Source organism: Miniopterus schreibersii (assembly GCF_964146895.1).
Source record: "Miniopterus schreibersii genome assembly, chromosome: 1".
Lineage (NCBI taxonomy): Eukaryota > Metazoa > Chordata > Mammalia > Chiroptera > Miniopteridae > Miniopterus > Miniopterus schreibersii.
In genome coordinates, this window is record NC_138101.1 from 97,777,136 (window position 1) to 97,797,198 (window position 20,063).

Here is a 20,063-nt window from a genome sequence, read left to right on the forward strand (position 1 = left end):
GTGGGGAAGTTATTATTACTTCATTTATTTTATTTTTTAAAACTAGCTTTGCATTTATTTATTTTTTATTTTTTATTTTTACTTCTGTTAATCTTCACTTGAGGATATTTTTTTCCCCACTGATTTTTAGAGAGAGTGGAAGGGATGGAGGGAAGGAGAGAGAAAGAGAAGAGAGAAACTTCAACATCAATGTGAGAGAAACACATCGATCAGCTGCCTCCTGCACTAGCCTGGATCAGGGCGGGGACTGAACCTGCAACCCAGGTACACGCCCTTTCCCAGGAATCAAACCCAAGATCTTTCGGTGTGTAGGCCAACAACTGAGCTATTTCAGCCAGGGCATTATAGCTTCATTTTAGTTAATGCACCTTATTCAAAATAAAATTCCTCCAGATTAATCTGTAAGTCCACTTCTATGAAAATGATTTGAAAATTGTCTCAAAATGATGAACATGTGAGAAGAGTAAAGACAAGTCTTTTTCTGCCTTCTCACATTTTCATGAGATCCTTTGGATACCAAGTGGATTTTAGTGATAACATTTTCCCTCTACCTCTACTTTATTTGTTGTTATTAATAATCACTTTCTGAAATTATTCTATCTGTTCATTTGTTTCTTCTGTCTGTTCTCCAGACAAGAATTAAGCTTCATAAGATTGTGAACTTTTTTGTCCCATTTATTTCTTACCCATGTACATATAACAATATGTAACATCTAATTACAAAAGGATCAAAGAAAATTAAGGCTTTGATTAATTATTTACAGGAACATGTGTCATATTTTATTGTTCATAATACATAGATCACCTATTTACAGGATGTTTAGTTAATCATTTATTTATTCACCCATTTAGTCACTCAAAAAAAACTAGTTGAGCCACTCTGGGTCCTTTACACTTTCATACTTTGAAATAAATGGTAAAAATAATCAAATTTTTATTCTTATTGTTTTAGTATTTTCAAATAAACTGAAGAAGTAGCTCTTTCTGAGATTACAGGGTGGGGCAAAAGTAGGCTGACAGTTGTTTGTATGGAAAATAATACAATAATTAATAAATAATAATACAAGAATAAACTGTTTCATGTACTCACAACTCTAAACCTAATTTTGCCCAACCTGTATATTTTCAGCAGAAAGTCAAATTGTGTTATTAATATATTCAATCAACTATTGCTGAACAGAAAGGTGGATCTTGGCAGTAATTTGAACACTTCAGAAAAGTTGGGTTATTTTATTTCTTGCAAGTACTTGGACGTTAGCACCTATTTCCCCTATTGAGCTCAGATTAAGTCATAGGGTGTGATTTGGTCAAGGAAAGTGAACAGAAGTCGTATGTGGCCTTTCCAAGAGAAAGTTTTAAGAGCTAGTACATGGATCAACATGCTCCCTCAAAAAACAACCGGTGTTGTAAAGATAATTTTGTATCAATACAGAGAAGTGCTTCACCTAGTACACCAATATCAGTGGGACACTGAGACACTGCCTAATAAAAAGATAATATAAAAAATATAGAGAAAATAATATAAAGAAAGACCATCAAATTGATGTTTTAAGTGAAACTATTCATTTCAAAAATTCCTTTACTATTTTTTTTTTTGGTTAAATTTAGGAACTATTATTACAGAACTTATACCATAAGCATAAACACATGTATGTTAAAAATTAGCATCTCTAAGCATTATTAAATATAAGAAAACTTCCTATGAATTTTACATCATATCATTTTGCTGAGACATGGATCTCTGAAAATAAATTTCAGCTTAAGATCTGTAGAACAATAATAAAAAGATCATTTTACATTTCCTTTAAATATTTCATTAAATATATGCCTAACATTCATCACAATGGCTAATTTTCCTCTTAGTATAAACAAACTCAATAATATTTTTTTAACATAAAAATTACAATACAAATATTAACATGTTTGACAAATGATTCTCTAAAGACAACAAGCATATAAGTAGTGAACATTTTCTTCAACTCTGTCTTCTTGATCCCTTTTTTCCACAACCTGCATTTAATCATCAAATCATCCTGATCTTGCCACATGCATTTCTTTCCAACAACCAGTGCAGCAGCGTTGATTCAGATTGTTAGAATTCATTTGAAATAAAACAACAGCTTTTACTCTATGCTGTCCCTGTTAACTTTGTATGACAATAGTCTCTATTTGACCGTTCTAGTTTGGCTTTTTCTGTGCCTTTTCAACCATCTCAAGATAATGTCCACCTTTGCTGGAAGAAGTTCGTATAGCCCTTCATAATCTTGGGCCCTCATATCTCCAGCTATCTCCCTGTCCTTCTCTTCTGAGCCATGGTCCAGATGTATCGCATTGTTTTCAGTTCTCCACGCTTACCATGCTGGCTTTGTGTCCAGGCACATGCTAATTCCATCCCATAACCTGAGTAACTTCCCTGGTATCAACTTGCTATTAGTTGATCAGTCAGCATTCCTCACCTCCCAAAGTTATCTTAGGTTCCCCTCCGATGTTCTCTCATAATTCTTTATATTACACCTATTATCATACCTATCATACTGTAATTGCTTGCTTGGTTATCTATCTCCTTATATGTTTTAAATTCCCTGAGGACAAGAACTACCTCCCCACCCACCCATCCCTGCCCCTTTGGCAACTCAAATTCTTGAGAGAGTCCTTTATACATAATCTAAGTTTAGTACAAGTTTTTTTATTACATGAAAGAAGTCTTTCTTATTAGTGACTTCTTTATAAATTAACATGAAATATAGAATATAGATTTAAGTACTCATTTATAATAAAACCTATTTGCCTCAAATGGCAATATTTCACCTTTTCTTATGGCTGAGTAGTATTCCATTGCATATCTGTATCACATCTTCTTTATCCAGCCTTCTATTGTAGGACACTTCAGTTGTTTCCACGTCTTGGCCACTGTGAATAATGCTGCAAGGAACATGGGGGTGCATATACTTTTGCAAAAGAATGTTTTTAAAAATTTCAGGTAGATGCCCAGAAGAGCAGTTGGTGGGTCATATGGTAAGTCTATTCTAAAATTTTTGAGGAGCCTCCATACTGTTTTCCATAGTGGCTGTACCAGTTTAAGTTCCCACCAGCAGTGAATGAAGGTGCCTTTTTCTCCATAACCTTTCCAACACTTGTTATTACCTGTCTTGTTGACAATAGCTATTCTAACAATTGCGAGATGGTATCTCATTGTAGTTTTGATTTGCATTTCCCTAATCGCTAGTGAGGGTGAACATCTTTTCACATATCTGTTGGCCATTTGAATGTCTTCTTGGGAGAGGTGTCTGTACAGGTCCTCTGCCCATTTTTTAATTGAATTGTTTTTTGTTGCTGTTGTTGAGTTGTGTGAGTGTTTATATACTTTGGATATTAACCTGTTGTAAGAGGCGTTGTTTGCAAATATCGTCTCCCATTCAATTAGTTGTCTTTTTGTTTTGTTGATGGTTTATTTTACTGTGCAGAAGCCTTTTAGTTTGATATGGTCCCAGTCATTTATTTTTGCCTTTATTTCCCTTGCCCTTAAAGTCAAATATGTAAAGTACCCTCTAAGACCAAGGTCCATAAATTTAGTACCCATGTTTTCTTCTATGTAATTTATTGTTGCAGTTCTTATATTTAGGTCTTTGGCTATTTCGAGTTCATTTTTGTGTGTGGTAACAAACTGTAATGTAGTTTCATTTTTTGCGTGTGACTTCCCAATTTTCCCATCATAATTTTAAAAATTTATCTTTATTGTTGAAAGTACTGCAGATGTCCCCTTTCCCTCCCACTGATCCCCTCCTCCCTCTATCCCCTCGCCCCTACCCCAGGCCTTCCCCATACTTTTGTCTGTGTCCCTGGGCTATGCATATATGCATATGTTATTTGATTAACCCCCCTCACTCCCCCACCCACAAATTCCTTCTGAGATTTATCAGTCTGTGGCATTGGTTCTTTATATTCCACATATGAGTGAGATCATGTGATACTTATCTTTGGATTATTGTCACTTTGTAGTATAATTTGAAGTCAGGGAGTGTGTGATACCTTCAGTTTGTTCTTCTCAGGATTGCTTTGGTTACATGGGGTCTTTTGTGGTTTTATACAAATCTGATGATTTTTTGTGCTATTTTTAAAAAAATTTCCTTGAGATTTGATGATTGCATTAAATCTGAATAGGGCTTTGGATATGGCCATTTTAACTATGTTGATTCTTCCAATCCATGGACATGGAATATCTTTCTTTTTCTTTATGTCTTCTCCAATTTCTTTTAATAATGTCATATTTTTCAGTGTATAGGCCCTTCACAATACTCCTAGTTAGTTTATTCTTTTTATTGCCATCACCAAATAAATTGAGAATATCATGCTAAGTGAAATAAGTCAGATGGAAAAATGTCAAGAACCACATAATTTCACTCATATGTGGGATATAAAGCTGAAAGCAACAAATGAACAAATAAACAAAAACTCAGAGACACAGACAGCAGTATGGTGGTTACTAAGGGTGGGTATAATCAAGGGGGTAAAATGGGTCAAATATAATGGTGAAAAAGGAGATTTGACTTTTGGTAGGTAAACACACAATGCAATATACAGATGATGAATTGTAGAATTGTATATTTGAAATGTATATAATTTTATTAACCAATGTCACCCTAATAAATTTAATTAAAAAAATAAACTTAATTCCATTTTTCTAGTCTAATTTATTTAAGGCAAAGCAAACCCCTCGTTTTTTAATGGTATTTTAATTTATAAGCATCTTTGTCTCTAGAAGAGCAGAAAAAGATTAGTAGATATATATAGCTCTTCATGATAGAGCTCAGTGCTGCCCACCCAATCTCATCTCTGATCAAACCTCATTATTTCACATGCTAATAATTCTTAGAATTACAGAGTATTTTGTAGCAGTGAAGGTTAAATGTTAAGAAAAGAGCTTTTAGAATTAGACTAACAAACATTATAGTTCCCCAATGATCTCTCTGCAGAACCCATATACATAGCTTTATTTTTGTTAAGATTTTTTTTCTGCACCTAAACAAGAGTGATAATACCAATTTCCCAGGATTTTTGGTGTTGAATATTACACAGATATATTTCTAATTTATATTTTTATTTCTTCTGAAACCAAATAATTGTTTTATTTTTTCCTCATTTATAATTAAAAAAGTAAAAAAAAGATATTAATATTGTACCATAGTTGAGTAATTTATAAAATAACAAATCGAGAAAAAGGTTTCCAGAAACAAAGCCTTATATAAAATATATACATTGTGGGTGAAAAAGTAGATATATCCTCATACATAGAAGAGATGAAAAAAATATATATATATAATATTCAATCATGTGGGCAAAAATTTATAAATGTAAAAGCATTTAATTTAAATTAAAATATGAATAGCAATTAAAGTTAATAAAAAGAGAAAATGTCAACAAAATATTACTGCAAAAGAATTTCAAAAACAAGGTAAAGTTTACCATTAGAACGTGAAAAAGAAAAAAGTAGTAGTAGGAGAAACAGAAGAAAAAGATAAAGAATTTTAAAAATTTAGTTGAATTATACTTGTCAGACGCCGAGCCAAACTGGGTTCAAATCCCAGCTTCATCTCTGATTTAACTCTGTGATCTTGGGTGAGTTACTTAACTCCATAGCTTCTAAGTCCTTACGGCAGCAATAACAGTAGTGCCTATCTCATATTGTTTTAAAAATTAAATATGATAGCATATGGAAAGCACCTAGAATAGCACCAGACTGTCATATACATACTTCAAGCACTGCTATTAACGATAGATAATGGCTATGATATTCAAACCATCACTTTCAAATTTATACTGTTTCTTGCTTCCCTCTTTTCAGAAATGGTTTCCATAACTTGGTGTAAACTAAAGCAGCTTAAACACTTTACAATAGTTTTCATTTCTAGTTTGAACAGAGCACAGAAACTTTCAAAACCTAGCAATCCTTTACCAAGCAATTGTACATGACTTTTACGTAATTTTCTTGAAATCAGTCATGTTCAACATTTATTATTCAAAGGTAAATATTGTTTCAGCCATTTTAGTTAAAATATTTTATTTTGACTGCTAAAAACTAGTCAGGTTTTTGGTATAAAAATAGTTTAAAAATATGTATAACTCCACATTTAAGACAGCTTATGACCTAAAGAAATATAACTGAAAATAATAAAGCTAATCTAATAGAAATTTATAATTAAAAATGAAAAGAAACAAAAGAAATGGTTATCAATTTAAGGCACCTCTGACAATCATTTATTTATTTTTCAAATTTGAAGGAAAAAAGTCTCTTAGGAGTTTTGTTTTAAGGTAGTCCTACTCCTTTCTAAAACCCCAAATTAGTAATCAGAAAACTACCAAATGCAAATTTTTGTTTACACATACCACAGTTAAGTAAATTTTAAAACCATATTAATATATTTCTAGTAAAAAATGGTTAGAAGTATATACAAATATAAGCCTAAGGAACGTGTATATCTTGCCCATAATAGCTAAAGAAAATATTTGCATTTAGGTGAGTTCTCACACTGAGTAAATCTCAAAACTCAAGAATAGACTCAAAACAATATTTTAATAATCACTGATTTGGAAAGGCCTGAGTCCAGGCATAAGAAGAGAATGCATCTCTGGTTGGAACACAATGCTTAGCCTTTATAACAGGTAAATTTCAAATTCATTTGTTCCACAAATTGCACCATATGTCAAGCACTGTGTTTGAAGTATTTAAAGTGCTGTTTTCATGTTTAGATCATATAGAAATGTTAATATAAGGATAAACCAAAAGATGAAATGGAACCTCATCTTAGTCTCTTCATTATAGTATGACAACATAAAGCACTGGTTCTCAAAGTGTGGCCCTAAATCAGGTCTCTCAGCATCACACAAGATGTTGTTAGAAATACAGACGCTTGGGCCATACCCCAGACCCACCAAACCAGAAACTCTGGGAGTGGAGTCTAGTTTTTTAACAAGCCCTATAAATAATTCTGTGGCATGATCAAAAACGAGAACCACTGCTATAACACAAAGAAGGCAGTGCCTTCAGTTAATTAATAACTAAAATACAAAAAGTACAAATATAGACTATAACTACATATATAAATCTGGATTCAAACAACTTGCTTGTGTCGAAGCATGAAAAGTAGAAAAGGGCTAAAAATCCATACTCCATTTCAAGTTTTGACCATTTTTTTTTTCTTAAAAATTGTTGAATGAATGTTTTCCATTGAACTCTATACTTCTAGTCATTTAAGACACTGAACACACCACACACACAGACACACACATCCCCCCCCCCCCAACACACACACTTGTCTATCGGAAAGTTACTTTGATTTGTATCTATATTTTAGAATCCATAATACTGTAACATATATTTACAGATTATAAAAGATATAATTTCAACAATTAAGAAGTATTATTTCATTCAAGGAAATATATCAGTCTTCACTTCTTCATGAAATACTGATTCCAGGGACAACTAGGTAGGTCAGATAAATTTAATTAGATTTATAATCAATTGACGTTGGAATAATGTTAAACCTATCTGTGATTTTTCCCTATTCCTTTTTAAACTTAATTATTTACCTTAAATTAAGGCAAAACAAAACAAAAACACAGCAACAGTGATTTGTCAGTATCTGGTATTTTAAAAATTTAAGGCTTTATAACTTTTAAAATTTTGTTTAAAAGTAGTACACCTCACCACACACACACACACACACACACACACACACACACTCTTCCCTTAGTTTCCATGACATTGGTAGATTTTTCTCTCAGTTCTTTCTTTTTCACTAGAACTCCTATCATCATTGTCTTCATACAGTAAAGTTATGAGTTATGTCTCTATATTTTTGCCAGCTCCAGGTCTCATGTTTAATGCTTCTAACCTATAACTTAAATATTCAAGGGGAAGTGCTCACTCAAATTCTAGTAGCATACTCCTAACTAGGGTACCATTATTTGTTTTATGTTCCTCTATTACTCAAATTAACAAGCCCAATTTGAAAATATGAGCATACTTGCAAACTCTGGTTCAATATTTTTTCTGTCAATAGTTTAATACTGTCACCTCAAAAGTCTCTTTGAGGTAGCTCAATTTTCCACTACATTCAGGGTCAAGAAAAAGAAATATTCTAATTAAATTTTTTCCCCTCTCCCTCTTCAGTACTCTGATCTAAATCTTACTTCATATATGCCTAACTGTGGCCTCTGCCTCTATTGTTATATCCTACAATATACCATGCATAATTTGAACAGATTATAGATGTCATCTATCAATTCTCCACAGATTTCCTTAGATGAGCATTAAATGCCTTATGTCAAATGGTTCTTCTTAACATCTCTCTCAAGAAAATTAGTCAAATTGGCTTAAGTCAATCATGTACATTATTCCAATTTCACTTCAACTTTATCCTACCATTTTCCTTTAACATCTGTGGACTGTGACAGAAACTAGTACTTCATCATGCAAGCTGCTAAAAGCATAAAAAGCCCCATGACCAACTAAAAGAAAACAGTATAAAACTCTAAAATACTTTATTATTAGAAACTATAGTTGCATATGTTTCAAATGGAGTCAAATTATGTTTACATTGTTTGCTATATTCAGATCACTTAGAAACATTTTTTCTGGTTTCTTAATTCATTAGATACCAAGGAAAGCAGACATTCAAATAACCTTTTTCTCTCTCCTGTTAAGCAACAAATGAAGCAAATAGCTGAGAGGCTAGTAGCTGTGTAAGGAGATTAAACAATTGCTTAGCCGAGCCTAGAAAGTATAATTTAAGGACATTATGATTTTGCAAAAAAACTTCTCCACATATTAATTTTTTAACTTCACGTGATATATTTTTCTCTTTATAAGCTTTTTAAAACAATACTTCCAGAATTCCAATGCTTCCTTCTAGCTGCACTGCAGCCACTTTTAATAAAAGTAGGTAAGCGAAGATTCTCAAATTTTGAGACAATTTTCCTCATCATATTTAAATATAGACCATAAAGTTGTAATCAAGAAGAAACTAATTTTATAAGAAGCTGGAGAAATGCTGGGTTTGGCTTACCAACCCCATCCAGCTGTGGGTTTAACAACACAGAAGTAATTTTATAATCTTACTTAAATTAAAAATAGGTATTAAAATTCTTACATTTTCTGGATTAAAAACAAAGTAGAGTTAGTTAGAAAGCAATTGGCTATTAAAGGATTAAGTTTGTTTTTCAGATATCATCTAATACAATAATGTATTATATAATTAAGGCCATATTTGATATTAAAAGGAAAGGTACTTTGCACTACATAACTTAAATATTTTATGGATGGAAAATATTATTTAGACATATAAGCTCAAAATAAAAATATAGGCTAAAACAAGACTTTGAAATCATAAAATATGTAACATAAATTACTAATAATCCCTTAAAAAAACTTGTCTCATAATCAAAGATAAAACTACTAATTATTAAGAAAAATATCCATTTTAAAACTTATGTTGCTTAGGTTACATTCCAAATGTTTATTTAAACATCACCTAACTTATGTTGATTACATTCAAAAGCTCATTGATTCAAGGTTCTGAGATCGATTGGGAGATGAAAAAGATAATATGCAGGTAATATAAAATCATTATTACAATGAACATCAGATCAGGATTCAAAAGTGATCATGTCTTAAAACAATGTTGATATCTAAATGTACATACCTGAGAAAGAAGGGATCTAAATTTCTTAAAGAAAATATAGAAAAATACCTTATTTTACATGAATACCTTTGTTTCCTATTATTAAACAGGGATATTCTTAAAGAACTATATCAGTTTTGTTGTCTAGAATGTTTTTGCCCTATTATCATAAATTGTTATATAAGAGGATCTTCAAAATAAATGTTGTGTATTAAGGCTATTTTGCATATGACAGTTTTTTTATGTAAGGGTTATGTGTAAAGAACATGGTAGTGGGGGGAAAAGAGGTGTGTATAATGCTCTTTCTGCTCTTACACTGTTTCTACAAACATCACCTACCGGTTCACATTGCAGAACACCACAAGGTCATTACACTTAATTATTGAGACATTCCCAAAAGATAGTTCAAGGTTTCTCTCCCATGCAAAATATATGGTATCTGAATAACATTACCAATTAAAATAAGGCATTGTTAAAAAGCACCCTAGGAAAATACAATACTTGTTTCTAAATATAAAAGAAAATCCTAAGAACAAAGAAACCTAGAAAATAATTCTATCTATGTCAAGTAAAGAATTAGCTTCAAAAATTGTGTAAGAGAAAGGAACTGTTTTCTGGACCATGGTTTATAACAACAGAAATATGTTTTCCTCTGTTGGATACATGAATCCCACAAACTTGGAAAGAATAGCATTAGCAGCAGACTTACTGACCTGATCAAGAAGGCTTTAAAGACTCAAAGTGGAAGAGCAAAATGTGAATCAGTAAAGAATGAATATTATGGCCCGACCGGGTGTGGCTCAGCGGTTGAGCATCGACCTAGGATCCAGGCAATTGGGTTCGATTCCCGGTCAGGGCACATGCCCGGGTTGCCGGCTGATCCCTGGTCGGGACCGTGCAGGAGGCAGCTGATCAATGACTCTCTCATCACTGATGTTTCTATCTCTCTCCCTCTTCTTTATATATATATATATATAAAAGAATGAATATTATGAAGGACAATGGGTTTGAAGTAAAAATAAGACATAGTGGGAAAATATCTACAAATTATGTTTTTGAAATCATAGCTTGGAATAATACTTAGGCCTAGAATATACAGTCTATTAAATACAACTAAAATGAAAATTGTAGACATGTTAAGTTCTTAAAATTCTTTTCTTTAATCTTTACACAACCTTGGCAGGTGAGTGCAAGACTGCCACAGATGTTTGTGCAAGGAGTGCCATTCACAAGGGAACCTGGCCTGTGGAAAAAATAGGGAATGTATTCCACTCTACACTCCCATTGCCCAACAGGTATTATTATCTTTAATTCGCCAGGTAGGAAACTGTTTTTAGGCATGTTTAGAAATCTGCTCAAGATTATATAGCTTACAAATGCTAAGGCTAGGTTGGCTAGAGTTGGAAGCCAGATGTGTCTGGAATTTATAGTTTTAGCAAAACATTGTAAAGGGAAATTTATATATACATATGTACACATATAATTTATTTTAAAATAGCAGAGAGAGGAAAAATTATCTAATTTGTTCACAAGGAAAAACACAGTGAGTGAAAAATGTATGTCACTGCACATCAGGGAGTTATATACTAGTTTTATGATCAGACACATAAAGACCAAAAGTTAGAGGTGATTCTAATGTTAGGGAAAGGAAATCAAAGGAAATCAAATGTCATTGAAAAAAATATAGCATAGCAATACTAGCAACATATATTACAGGAGGTAGTTTATTAATAATGAATACAAGATATGAGGAGTAGGAAGAGCTTTAATTAATTTGATTACTCTTAGGAGGAAGTCTAATTCTGCTATCTGTCTCTCTGTGGGAGAAACTCCAGTGGTAACCGATTTCCTGTTAAATTTGAATTACAGAGAAGGTGACTTGCATTCACAATGGAGACATTGGGAACAAAGGTTTTGAGAAGGGATTGACGAACAGAGTTGGGAAAATTCTGAAAACTTTCAACAGGCAGCCATTCAGCATACAGGGCACCGTGGGCAGTTACCCACATATTCCAATAAAGTGTAAGTGAGGAATAGAGAGAGAAACTAAAGATGAAATTATGACTCTATCAATGAATAACAAATTAAAACAATTTTGATATGGATTTGGGATATACACAGATTTACTTAGGGGCTGAAGTAAAGAGAAAGTTTCTGAATGATCCACTGCTGTCTGCTATCAGTGACCTGGGGATACTTAATACACGGAAGCAGTGATTAGCAAATGCCAAGATGTATTCACTAAGAAAATATTTTTTTAGATTATTAGACATGTAGGATAAAAATATTCAAAGCAAAATGTTTCTTAATTTGAATACAGTATGTTATACTGTCTTTTATTATAACTGTGAACCCGATAGAAAGCATTGCTTTTACGACAGTAACCCTGAGTGGATTGCTGATCATTGATCGGTTTTTCTCCCTTCTATTGTCCAAACTCAAAATGCTACTCTATTATTTCCTTAAGGAAGTGGAAAACATACTTTACAAAGCTGTGTATAATGCAAAATAGTGAGATAGAGCTGATAGATAAATCTTCAAAATAAGTAAATCTTTGAAACTGTTTTGCTATGCTGAACAGTCACCCCAGATCATACACTAAACAGAAAACACTGTATAGACCTACATTTAAATTTCAAAAATATCATTTATACCAATAGGGGATAACTGAATTTAACAGTGGTACATTTGAAAAACACATTTTCACATAAACTATAACTACCTGAGAAAATCAATCAGACTTGACTGTTTCTTCTGATTTTACTAAAATATTTCTATCTTTCATACATATTAAATTAACTTTAAAACATCCCGTATATACTTTGAGTAAAAAAATATGTTTTCTAGCTTCTTACAAAATAAGACAAAATATTATGCAGTATAGGGAAGTGTGAGAACACCTCAGATGTTTCTTTCATAGTAATTATAATATGTAATTTCTATAACGTATCTAGTGATGAAGGATTTAGAAGGCCCAAAAGATATATTCTGTCATAGTAGAATATGCATAAATTAATTTCCAAGATTTGTAAATAATTAGAAACAGTTATATGTAGAGTTATTTTATCTTTGATATAAGAAAATATGTTTAGAAATTAATGCAAAATAATTAAAAATTTATAGCAACTGACCATAGTTACAGTGTCTTCACAAAGACAAAAACAAAGACAAAAAAGCCAATTAAATTTCTCACCTGCCTGATACCCAGCCGGTATGCCACAATCCGATCCACCGCATCAGGATTCATTTGTGTCCACTGTAGACTATAGGAATAAACACGGTGTCTGTTTTGCCACACAGGATTGTAGGTGTCGTAATAAAATTCTGGAGCATAGGCCTTTCCTAAAAACAGAAAGAATGTTAAATTGGAATGATGGCATGTTACAGTAAACATACTGGGTCTTTTTGGCCTTTTTACCATGTTCTACTGAGTTCTATAACTTACTCTTGTATTTGAAAAGTCTTATTAATATCTAATCAGTTTTCTAGAGAATTTTGAGAATAGATGCAAGAAGATTTCCTGGTTGATTAGATCAGCAGTCTTCGAGGAAAAGAGGAGTCAAGGATGATTACAGGTGTTTGCTTAAAAATTGGAAGATTAGAATTTCCAACAACTAAGGTGAAAAGTTTGGGGATAGTCAAATTTGGGAGGAGAAAATAAGAGAGTTATTAATATATTTTTAAATCCTCACCTGAGAACATGTTCACTAATTTTTTGAGAGAAGGTAAGGGAGAGACAGAGAGAGAGAGATTTGAGAAACATCAACAGGCAGCTTCCAGTACATGCCCCAAGGGAGGGGTTGAACCCACAACCCAGGTATGTGCCCTGACCAGGAATTAAATCTGCTACCTTCCAGTGTATGAGATGATGCTCCAACCAACTGGGCTACACAGCCAGAGCAAAAATCAGGGAGTTAATTTTGGACAGCTTGAATGATCTAAATACAGACATCAAGTGGGATATACTAGTCTAGAATTCAGGAAAGGCCAGGGTTAGAGATATATCTTGCTAATCATGGACATGTACATAGATTTTAAACTTACGGCCCTGAGACTCATGAGATAATCAAGAAAGTGTGAGAAGACAGAGAAGAAAATTGGGTGTGACCATTGGATCAACCCAGGTTAAGAGATGTGGGAGGAGATAACACCCACAAAAGCCTGAGATGGAACAACCAGTGAATAGAATAATTTTTTTTTTTAATGTGGCACCCAAGAAGCCAAAAGAAGAATATCAGCAACTGAACAACTAACTCTGTCAAAAAAAAAAATCAGTGAAAATAAAAAATTTCGTATATATTATCCATGTTTCTAGTCAATAAATTTAAAATTATCTAAACAAAACTTAATATCACAAGAATTTCTGTCAATAATAGTTTTATTTTAAGAATATGTGATGTGGGCCCAGCTGGGCGTGGCTCAGTGGTTGAGCATCAACCTAGGATCCAGGAGATCGGGGTTTGATTCCCGGTCAGGGCACGTGCCCGGCTTGCAGGCTAGGCAGCTGATCAATGACTCTCTTATCATTGATGTTTCTATCTCTCTCTCTCTCCCTTCCTTTCCTCTCTCTGAAATCAATAAAGATATGTTTAAAAAAAAAAAAAGAATATATGATGTGCATATATAACATATATAAAACATCTGGGGATTTTGTTTTGTTTTGTTTTCATATTGAGTAGTTCACAGACAACTTGGAATTTGGAATTATAGGTCCAACCTCCTGATGCTCTGAAATGTAGATTTTTCACACATTCCAATTATTTATTTATTTTTACCAACACTACATTTACTTAATAAATCAATAATATTTAGTGATAGCCCATTAAGTGCCAAGTAGTGTACTAAGCACCAAGGATACAATGAATTCACAGAATTTGCTTGCATTTTCTCAGACTTTTCAAATATCTTTGCAATTCTTACTGAATGTTGAGTTAATAAATCGTACATTTATCATACCTCATTCAACATCTTTCCTGTTTTCTTTTATTACATTAGATATTAAATGCTTTCTTGCATTTTTCCTCCTGTGTTCTTGTATGCAGAAACTTCTTTTACCTAGTTTTTGACATTTGTTCATTATTTATCACCTATCATCTAGGAGTTACAGAAGAGTCGATTCATAAATTTTTTCACAGACAATAAATGAATTTTGAACACTAAGAATGGAAGTGATGGTCTATGTTATCTTGGAGAGGATCACCAGGAAAGACATAATGTGAAATGAAATAAATTTAATTTTTGACAAGTTTACTAGTAAAGTTAAATATATTGCATTAAATATCTGAATTTTAGTAACAATTGGAAAAATCTCCTACATCAACACTGTGTACATTATAAAAATGTTCTATAAATATCCATTCAATTGAACTGAAAAAAGATTATCAATTTTATACAAAGAATCTCACAAAGAAGGAGGTCTCTAGAAAAGAGCCATTGCATTCATTTTATTACTCCTTTTATCTTGTATGATATTTTCACTTAATAAATGATAGCACAAATTCATGTTCACAAGATTATGAGCAAAATCCAGATGAAAGAAAAAGAATATACTGGATGAAGTTGATACCCAAAATGTCATTGACAACTTGTATTTGAGACCAAATTTATCAAAATGTTTTTAAGGAGATACATTTAGTAGTAGCCTAAATAAAGAGCTATGGATTTTGATTAAAAATAAGTGTTCAATTTGGGTAAGTGTCTATTCAGGTCTTTTGTCCATTTTTTTTGTTTTTTTTTTTTTGTAATCCTCACCTCAAGATATTTTTTCCATTGCTTTTCAGAGAGTGGAAGGGGAGGAGAGAGGAAGGGAGAGAGAGAGAGAAGTATTGATGTGAGAGAGATGCATCAACTGGTTGCCTCCCACAAGCACCCCAAACGGGGGCAGTGAGTGAACCTGCAACCCAGGTATGTGCCCTTGACCGGGAATTGAATCCACGACCCTTCAGTGCACCAGTCAACGCTCTAACCATTAAGCAACACTGGCCAGGGCTTTTTTGCCCATTTTTAAATTGGATTGCTTTTTTTTTTTTTTTTTGGTGTTGAGTTTTATGTTATTTATAAATTTTGGATATTAACCCATTATCAGATGTATCATTGGTGAATATGTTTGCCATTCAGTGGGTTGTCTTTTTTTTTATTTTATGGTATCCTTTGCTGTGCAAAAACTCTTTAGTTTGATATAGTCTCATTATTTATTTTTTCTTTTGCTTCCCTTGTCTGAGGAGATATATCAGAAAAAGTATTGCTACAAGAAATGTCCGAGATTTTACTGCCTGTGTTTTCTTCTAGGATTTTTATGGTTTCAAGTCTAACATGTAAGTCTTTAATCCACTTTGAGTTTATTCATGTGTACAGTGTAAGAAGGTGATGGCCAATAAACATATGAAAAGATGCTCAACATCACTAATTGACAGAAAAATGCAAATTAATACCTCAATGAGATATCAGCTCACACTTGTCAGAAATGGCTATCATCAATAAATCAACAAACAACATGTTTGGGTGAGGATGTGGAGAAAGGGAACCCTCCTGTACTGTTGGATGTGATGCAGACTGGTGCAGCAACTGTGGAAAGTAGTAAAGACTAATTTGAAAGAATATATGTACCCCTATGTTCATTTCAGTGTTATTTACAATAGCCAAAATTTGGAGGCAGCCCAAGTGTCCATCAGTAGATGAGTGGATAAAAAATGCTGTGGTACATTTACACAAGGGACTACTACTCTGACATAAAAAGAAACGAAATTTTACCCTTTGCGAAAGCATGGATGGACATGGAGAGCATTATAGTAAGTGAAATAAGCCAGTCAGAAAAGGATAAGTACCATATGATCTCACTCATATATGGAATCTAATGAACAAACTAAACTACTAAGCAAAATAGAGACAGACTCATAGATAAAGAGAAGGCTGACAGCTCTGGTGGGGGGGGAGGGGGAGGGTTGGGGGGGGAGGTTGGGGGGGGGCTGAGCAGAGAGCTCATGGACGTGGACAACAGTGTGGTGATTGTGGAGTGTGTGTGTAAAAAAGGGCATATAGGGGATAAGTGGTGATGGAAGAAAAAACAAACATCCAAAACTCGTACATGAAGTAATGAGCTGCTTAAGTGATTAATGTAAACAAACCTACAGCGTTTTCATTAGAGGGTAGTAGTGTCTAGATTGATTTGAGGTAAGAATCTCAATGTTCTGTTTTGTTTTTTTAATCCTCAACTGAGGATATGTTTTTATTAATTTTTAGAGAGAGAGGAAGGAAGAGAGTGAGAGAGAGAAAATTGATGTGAGAGAACCATCAATCCATTGCCTACCATATCTGCCATGACTGTGGGTCAAACCCACAGCCTCAGTATGTGCCTGAGTCAAACCTGCAACCCCTTGAACAGGCGGATGCTCCAATCAGCTGAGGCACCTGGTGAGGGCTCAATGTTGTTTTCTTTTTTGTGTGTGCAGGGAAAGAGCAATTGCTTTTGTACTTTAACCAAGGGCAAAACATAGGGGTATTAGATTTAGTTCTAAGTGACATTTTTTCATAAAATGAATGGTGGGTATTCATAGAACCGAGAATATAGAGTCACAACTAGAGACTATTTAGAATGGCAAAGAAAAAAAATCTTTTAAAAAATGGGCAAATGGAGTTATCTAAGAGTTGAAACTCTATCACAGAGAAAGAAAATCAGACTAAATATTAACAGATGTTTGAATTAAGATGAATACCAGTGAGTGATTTTTAAAATAATACATATTTTTACTTAGAAATATTCTACCAATCCTTTCTGAATATGGATTGGCTTTCCTCAGTAGATCATGATTCCCTTTACTAGAGGTATTTTGTCAATGTCATTTAGCAGGGCTGAAATGAATAACCATCCACAAGATGGCTATTAATTTATCTCTCAGTCTCAAATTAATAGGGTACTATGGAATATTTGCCTATTGTTAGCTGTATTATCTCAATTGTTTTGAGCAAACTTATTTATAAATTTCATTTCATGTTTCTATTATCTGTAGTCTAATCCTGCTTTTTGTTGATTGCCAAGAGAGTAATTGACTACATGTCATAAATGCAAATTGCCATACTTCTAGTACTGATTGTCTTTCTAAATAAATACTTCTAAGGTTATTGAAGCAGCTCCACCTGGAAGTTAAAAACACACACCTCATGACCTTGTTATTATATGAATTTGTTTCTCAAGATCTATATCCAAGGTAGTAAAACACTTAAATAGTAAACTCAAAAGCATAAAAGTCCTACAAGAAAACATAAGTAATAAAATCTCAGACAGTTCTCTTAGCAATGTATTTTCTGATAGATCTCCTTGGGCAAGGGAAACAAAAGAAAAAATAAACAAACAGGACTTCATCAAACTGAAAAGTTTTTGCACAGCAAAAGAAACCATCAACAAAATAAAAAGAAAACCTACTAAATGGGAAAACATTCGCCAATGATATATCTGATGAGGGGTTAATATCCAAAATTTATAAAGAACTTATAAAACTCAAGACCAAAAAAACAAACATTCCAATTAAAAATGGGTAAAAATCTGGATAGACATTTTAAAGAGGACATACAGATGACCAATAGATGTATGAAAAAATGCACAACACCAGTAATCATAAAAACATACAAATTAAATCCACAATGAGATACCATCTCACACCTGCCAGAATGGCTATCATCAGTAAATCATCAAACAAGTGCTGGTGAGGATGTGGAGAAGAGGGAATCCTAGTGCATTACTGATGGGAATGCAGATTGGTGCAGCCACTGTGGAAAGCTAATTAGAAAGAATATAAATGCACCTCTATGTCTACTGCAGCATTACTTATAATAGCTAAGATTTGGAAGCAGTCCAAGTACCCATCAGCAGATGAGTGGATAAAAAAGCTGTCATGCATTTACATAATGGAATACTATTCAGCTGTAAAAAAAGAAGAAATCTTCACTCTGTGACAGCATAGATGGACTTGGAGATATAATGCTAAGTGAAATAAGCCAGTCAGAGAAAGATAGCTACCATATGATTTCACTCACATGTGGAATCTAAAGAACAAAATAAACTAACAAAATAGAAATAGACTCATAGACACAAAAAAGAGTGTGGGCTGTTAAAGGGGAGGGGGACTGGAAGGCTGGGTGAAAAATGTGAAGGGATTAAGCCAAAAGCAAACAAATAAAAGCTCATAAACATAGACACCAGTATGGTGATTACCAGAGGAAATGGGAGTAGGGGGGGTCAAAGAGGGGATGAATGGTGATGGGAGGAGACTTGACTTGGGGTAGTAACACACAATACAATATACAGATGGTGTGTTATAGAATGGAACTCCTGAAACGTATATAAATTTTTAAACAATGTCACCTTGATTAATTCTATAAAAATTTAAAAAATTAAGCTACAATCTATCTCTCATTTAAATAATCCAAATAGACCTAGTTACAGTGTAAAATTCTACCATCATCTTTCTATTTAATTGCAGACTATTACACAGACTTTCCAAAGTATTTAAAAGATATTTTTTCTGCATTGATATATCTCTATTACATGAGTGATATCATATGTAATAATTTTAATGTAACATTAGATTAGAAAATAATTTAGAGATAATCTATTCAATGTCATATGACAATGAAATTTAGAAACTATAAAAATGGTGATGACATACTGAAATCAATATAAATAATCAAATGCAAAAGGACCCATTTAAAATTTTGAGCTTGATTCATGAAATTAAAATAAAATAAAGTTTTGTTTTAGTTGAATAACTGTACCACTTTAGAATTAAAGGTGGAAAAATGTGTTTAGATGGTGCATAAATACTATTGATGAGTAGAATATAATTACTAATAAAAATAACTTTTAATAGTGATAGTTAAGTCTAGATATGTTAGTCTAAGTCTCAGGGCAAACTTTGTACTAAATCACTTTTGGATAAATTTTACAAAGAAAAAATACTTTCTGATTTCATTTGAGAAATGCATCTTAAAACTTTAAAAAACATACACACATTTCTTCTCTGATTTCACAGAGAATCATATTTGTTTTTACATTCATTTTGTAAGCACACAGGAGTACTAAGAAAATATCTTTATAATAATTCTAGGCTCTTACAACATGATACCTGCTGGATGAGCAAAGAAAGAATTCATAATATTTTTTTATTTTTCCTCCAGGTCTATTTTTTTTTTTTTTTGGTCCTTCCAGCAAACATATCAAGAATGTATTCTTTCTCTCTTATATTCTAGTTTTATTTTTATGCAAAGTTGTTCTAGTTTAAATGCTTTTGGATTAACTGACCTAGAACTACATTCATTATCTAAACTAGCAGATAATTTTTAGTTACATTATGTATGATTATAAAAAGATCCTAGATTTTAAAATATTCT

The 20,063-nt window shown here is 32.8% G+C and overlaps 1 protein-coding gene across 1 annotated transcript in view; it reads right to left on the reverse strand.

Moving 5' to 3' along the window:
• MDGA2 (MAM domain containing glycosylphosphatidylinositol anchor 2) overlaps positions 1-20,063 on the reverse strand; it is an 829,367-nt gene that overhangs the window by 71,977 nt on the left and 737,327 nt on the right. Inside the window, exon 10 of the mRNA XM_081140380.1 lies at positions 12,874-13,022. Coding sequence (XP_080996506.1) covers positions 12,874-13,022 — 149 coding nt within the window. The remainder of the gene's footprint in view (positions 1-12,873; positions 13,023-20,063) is intronic.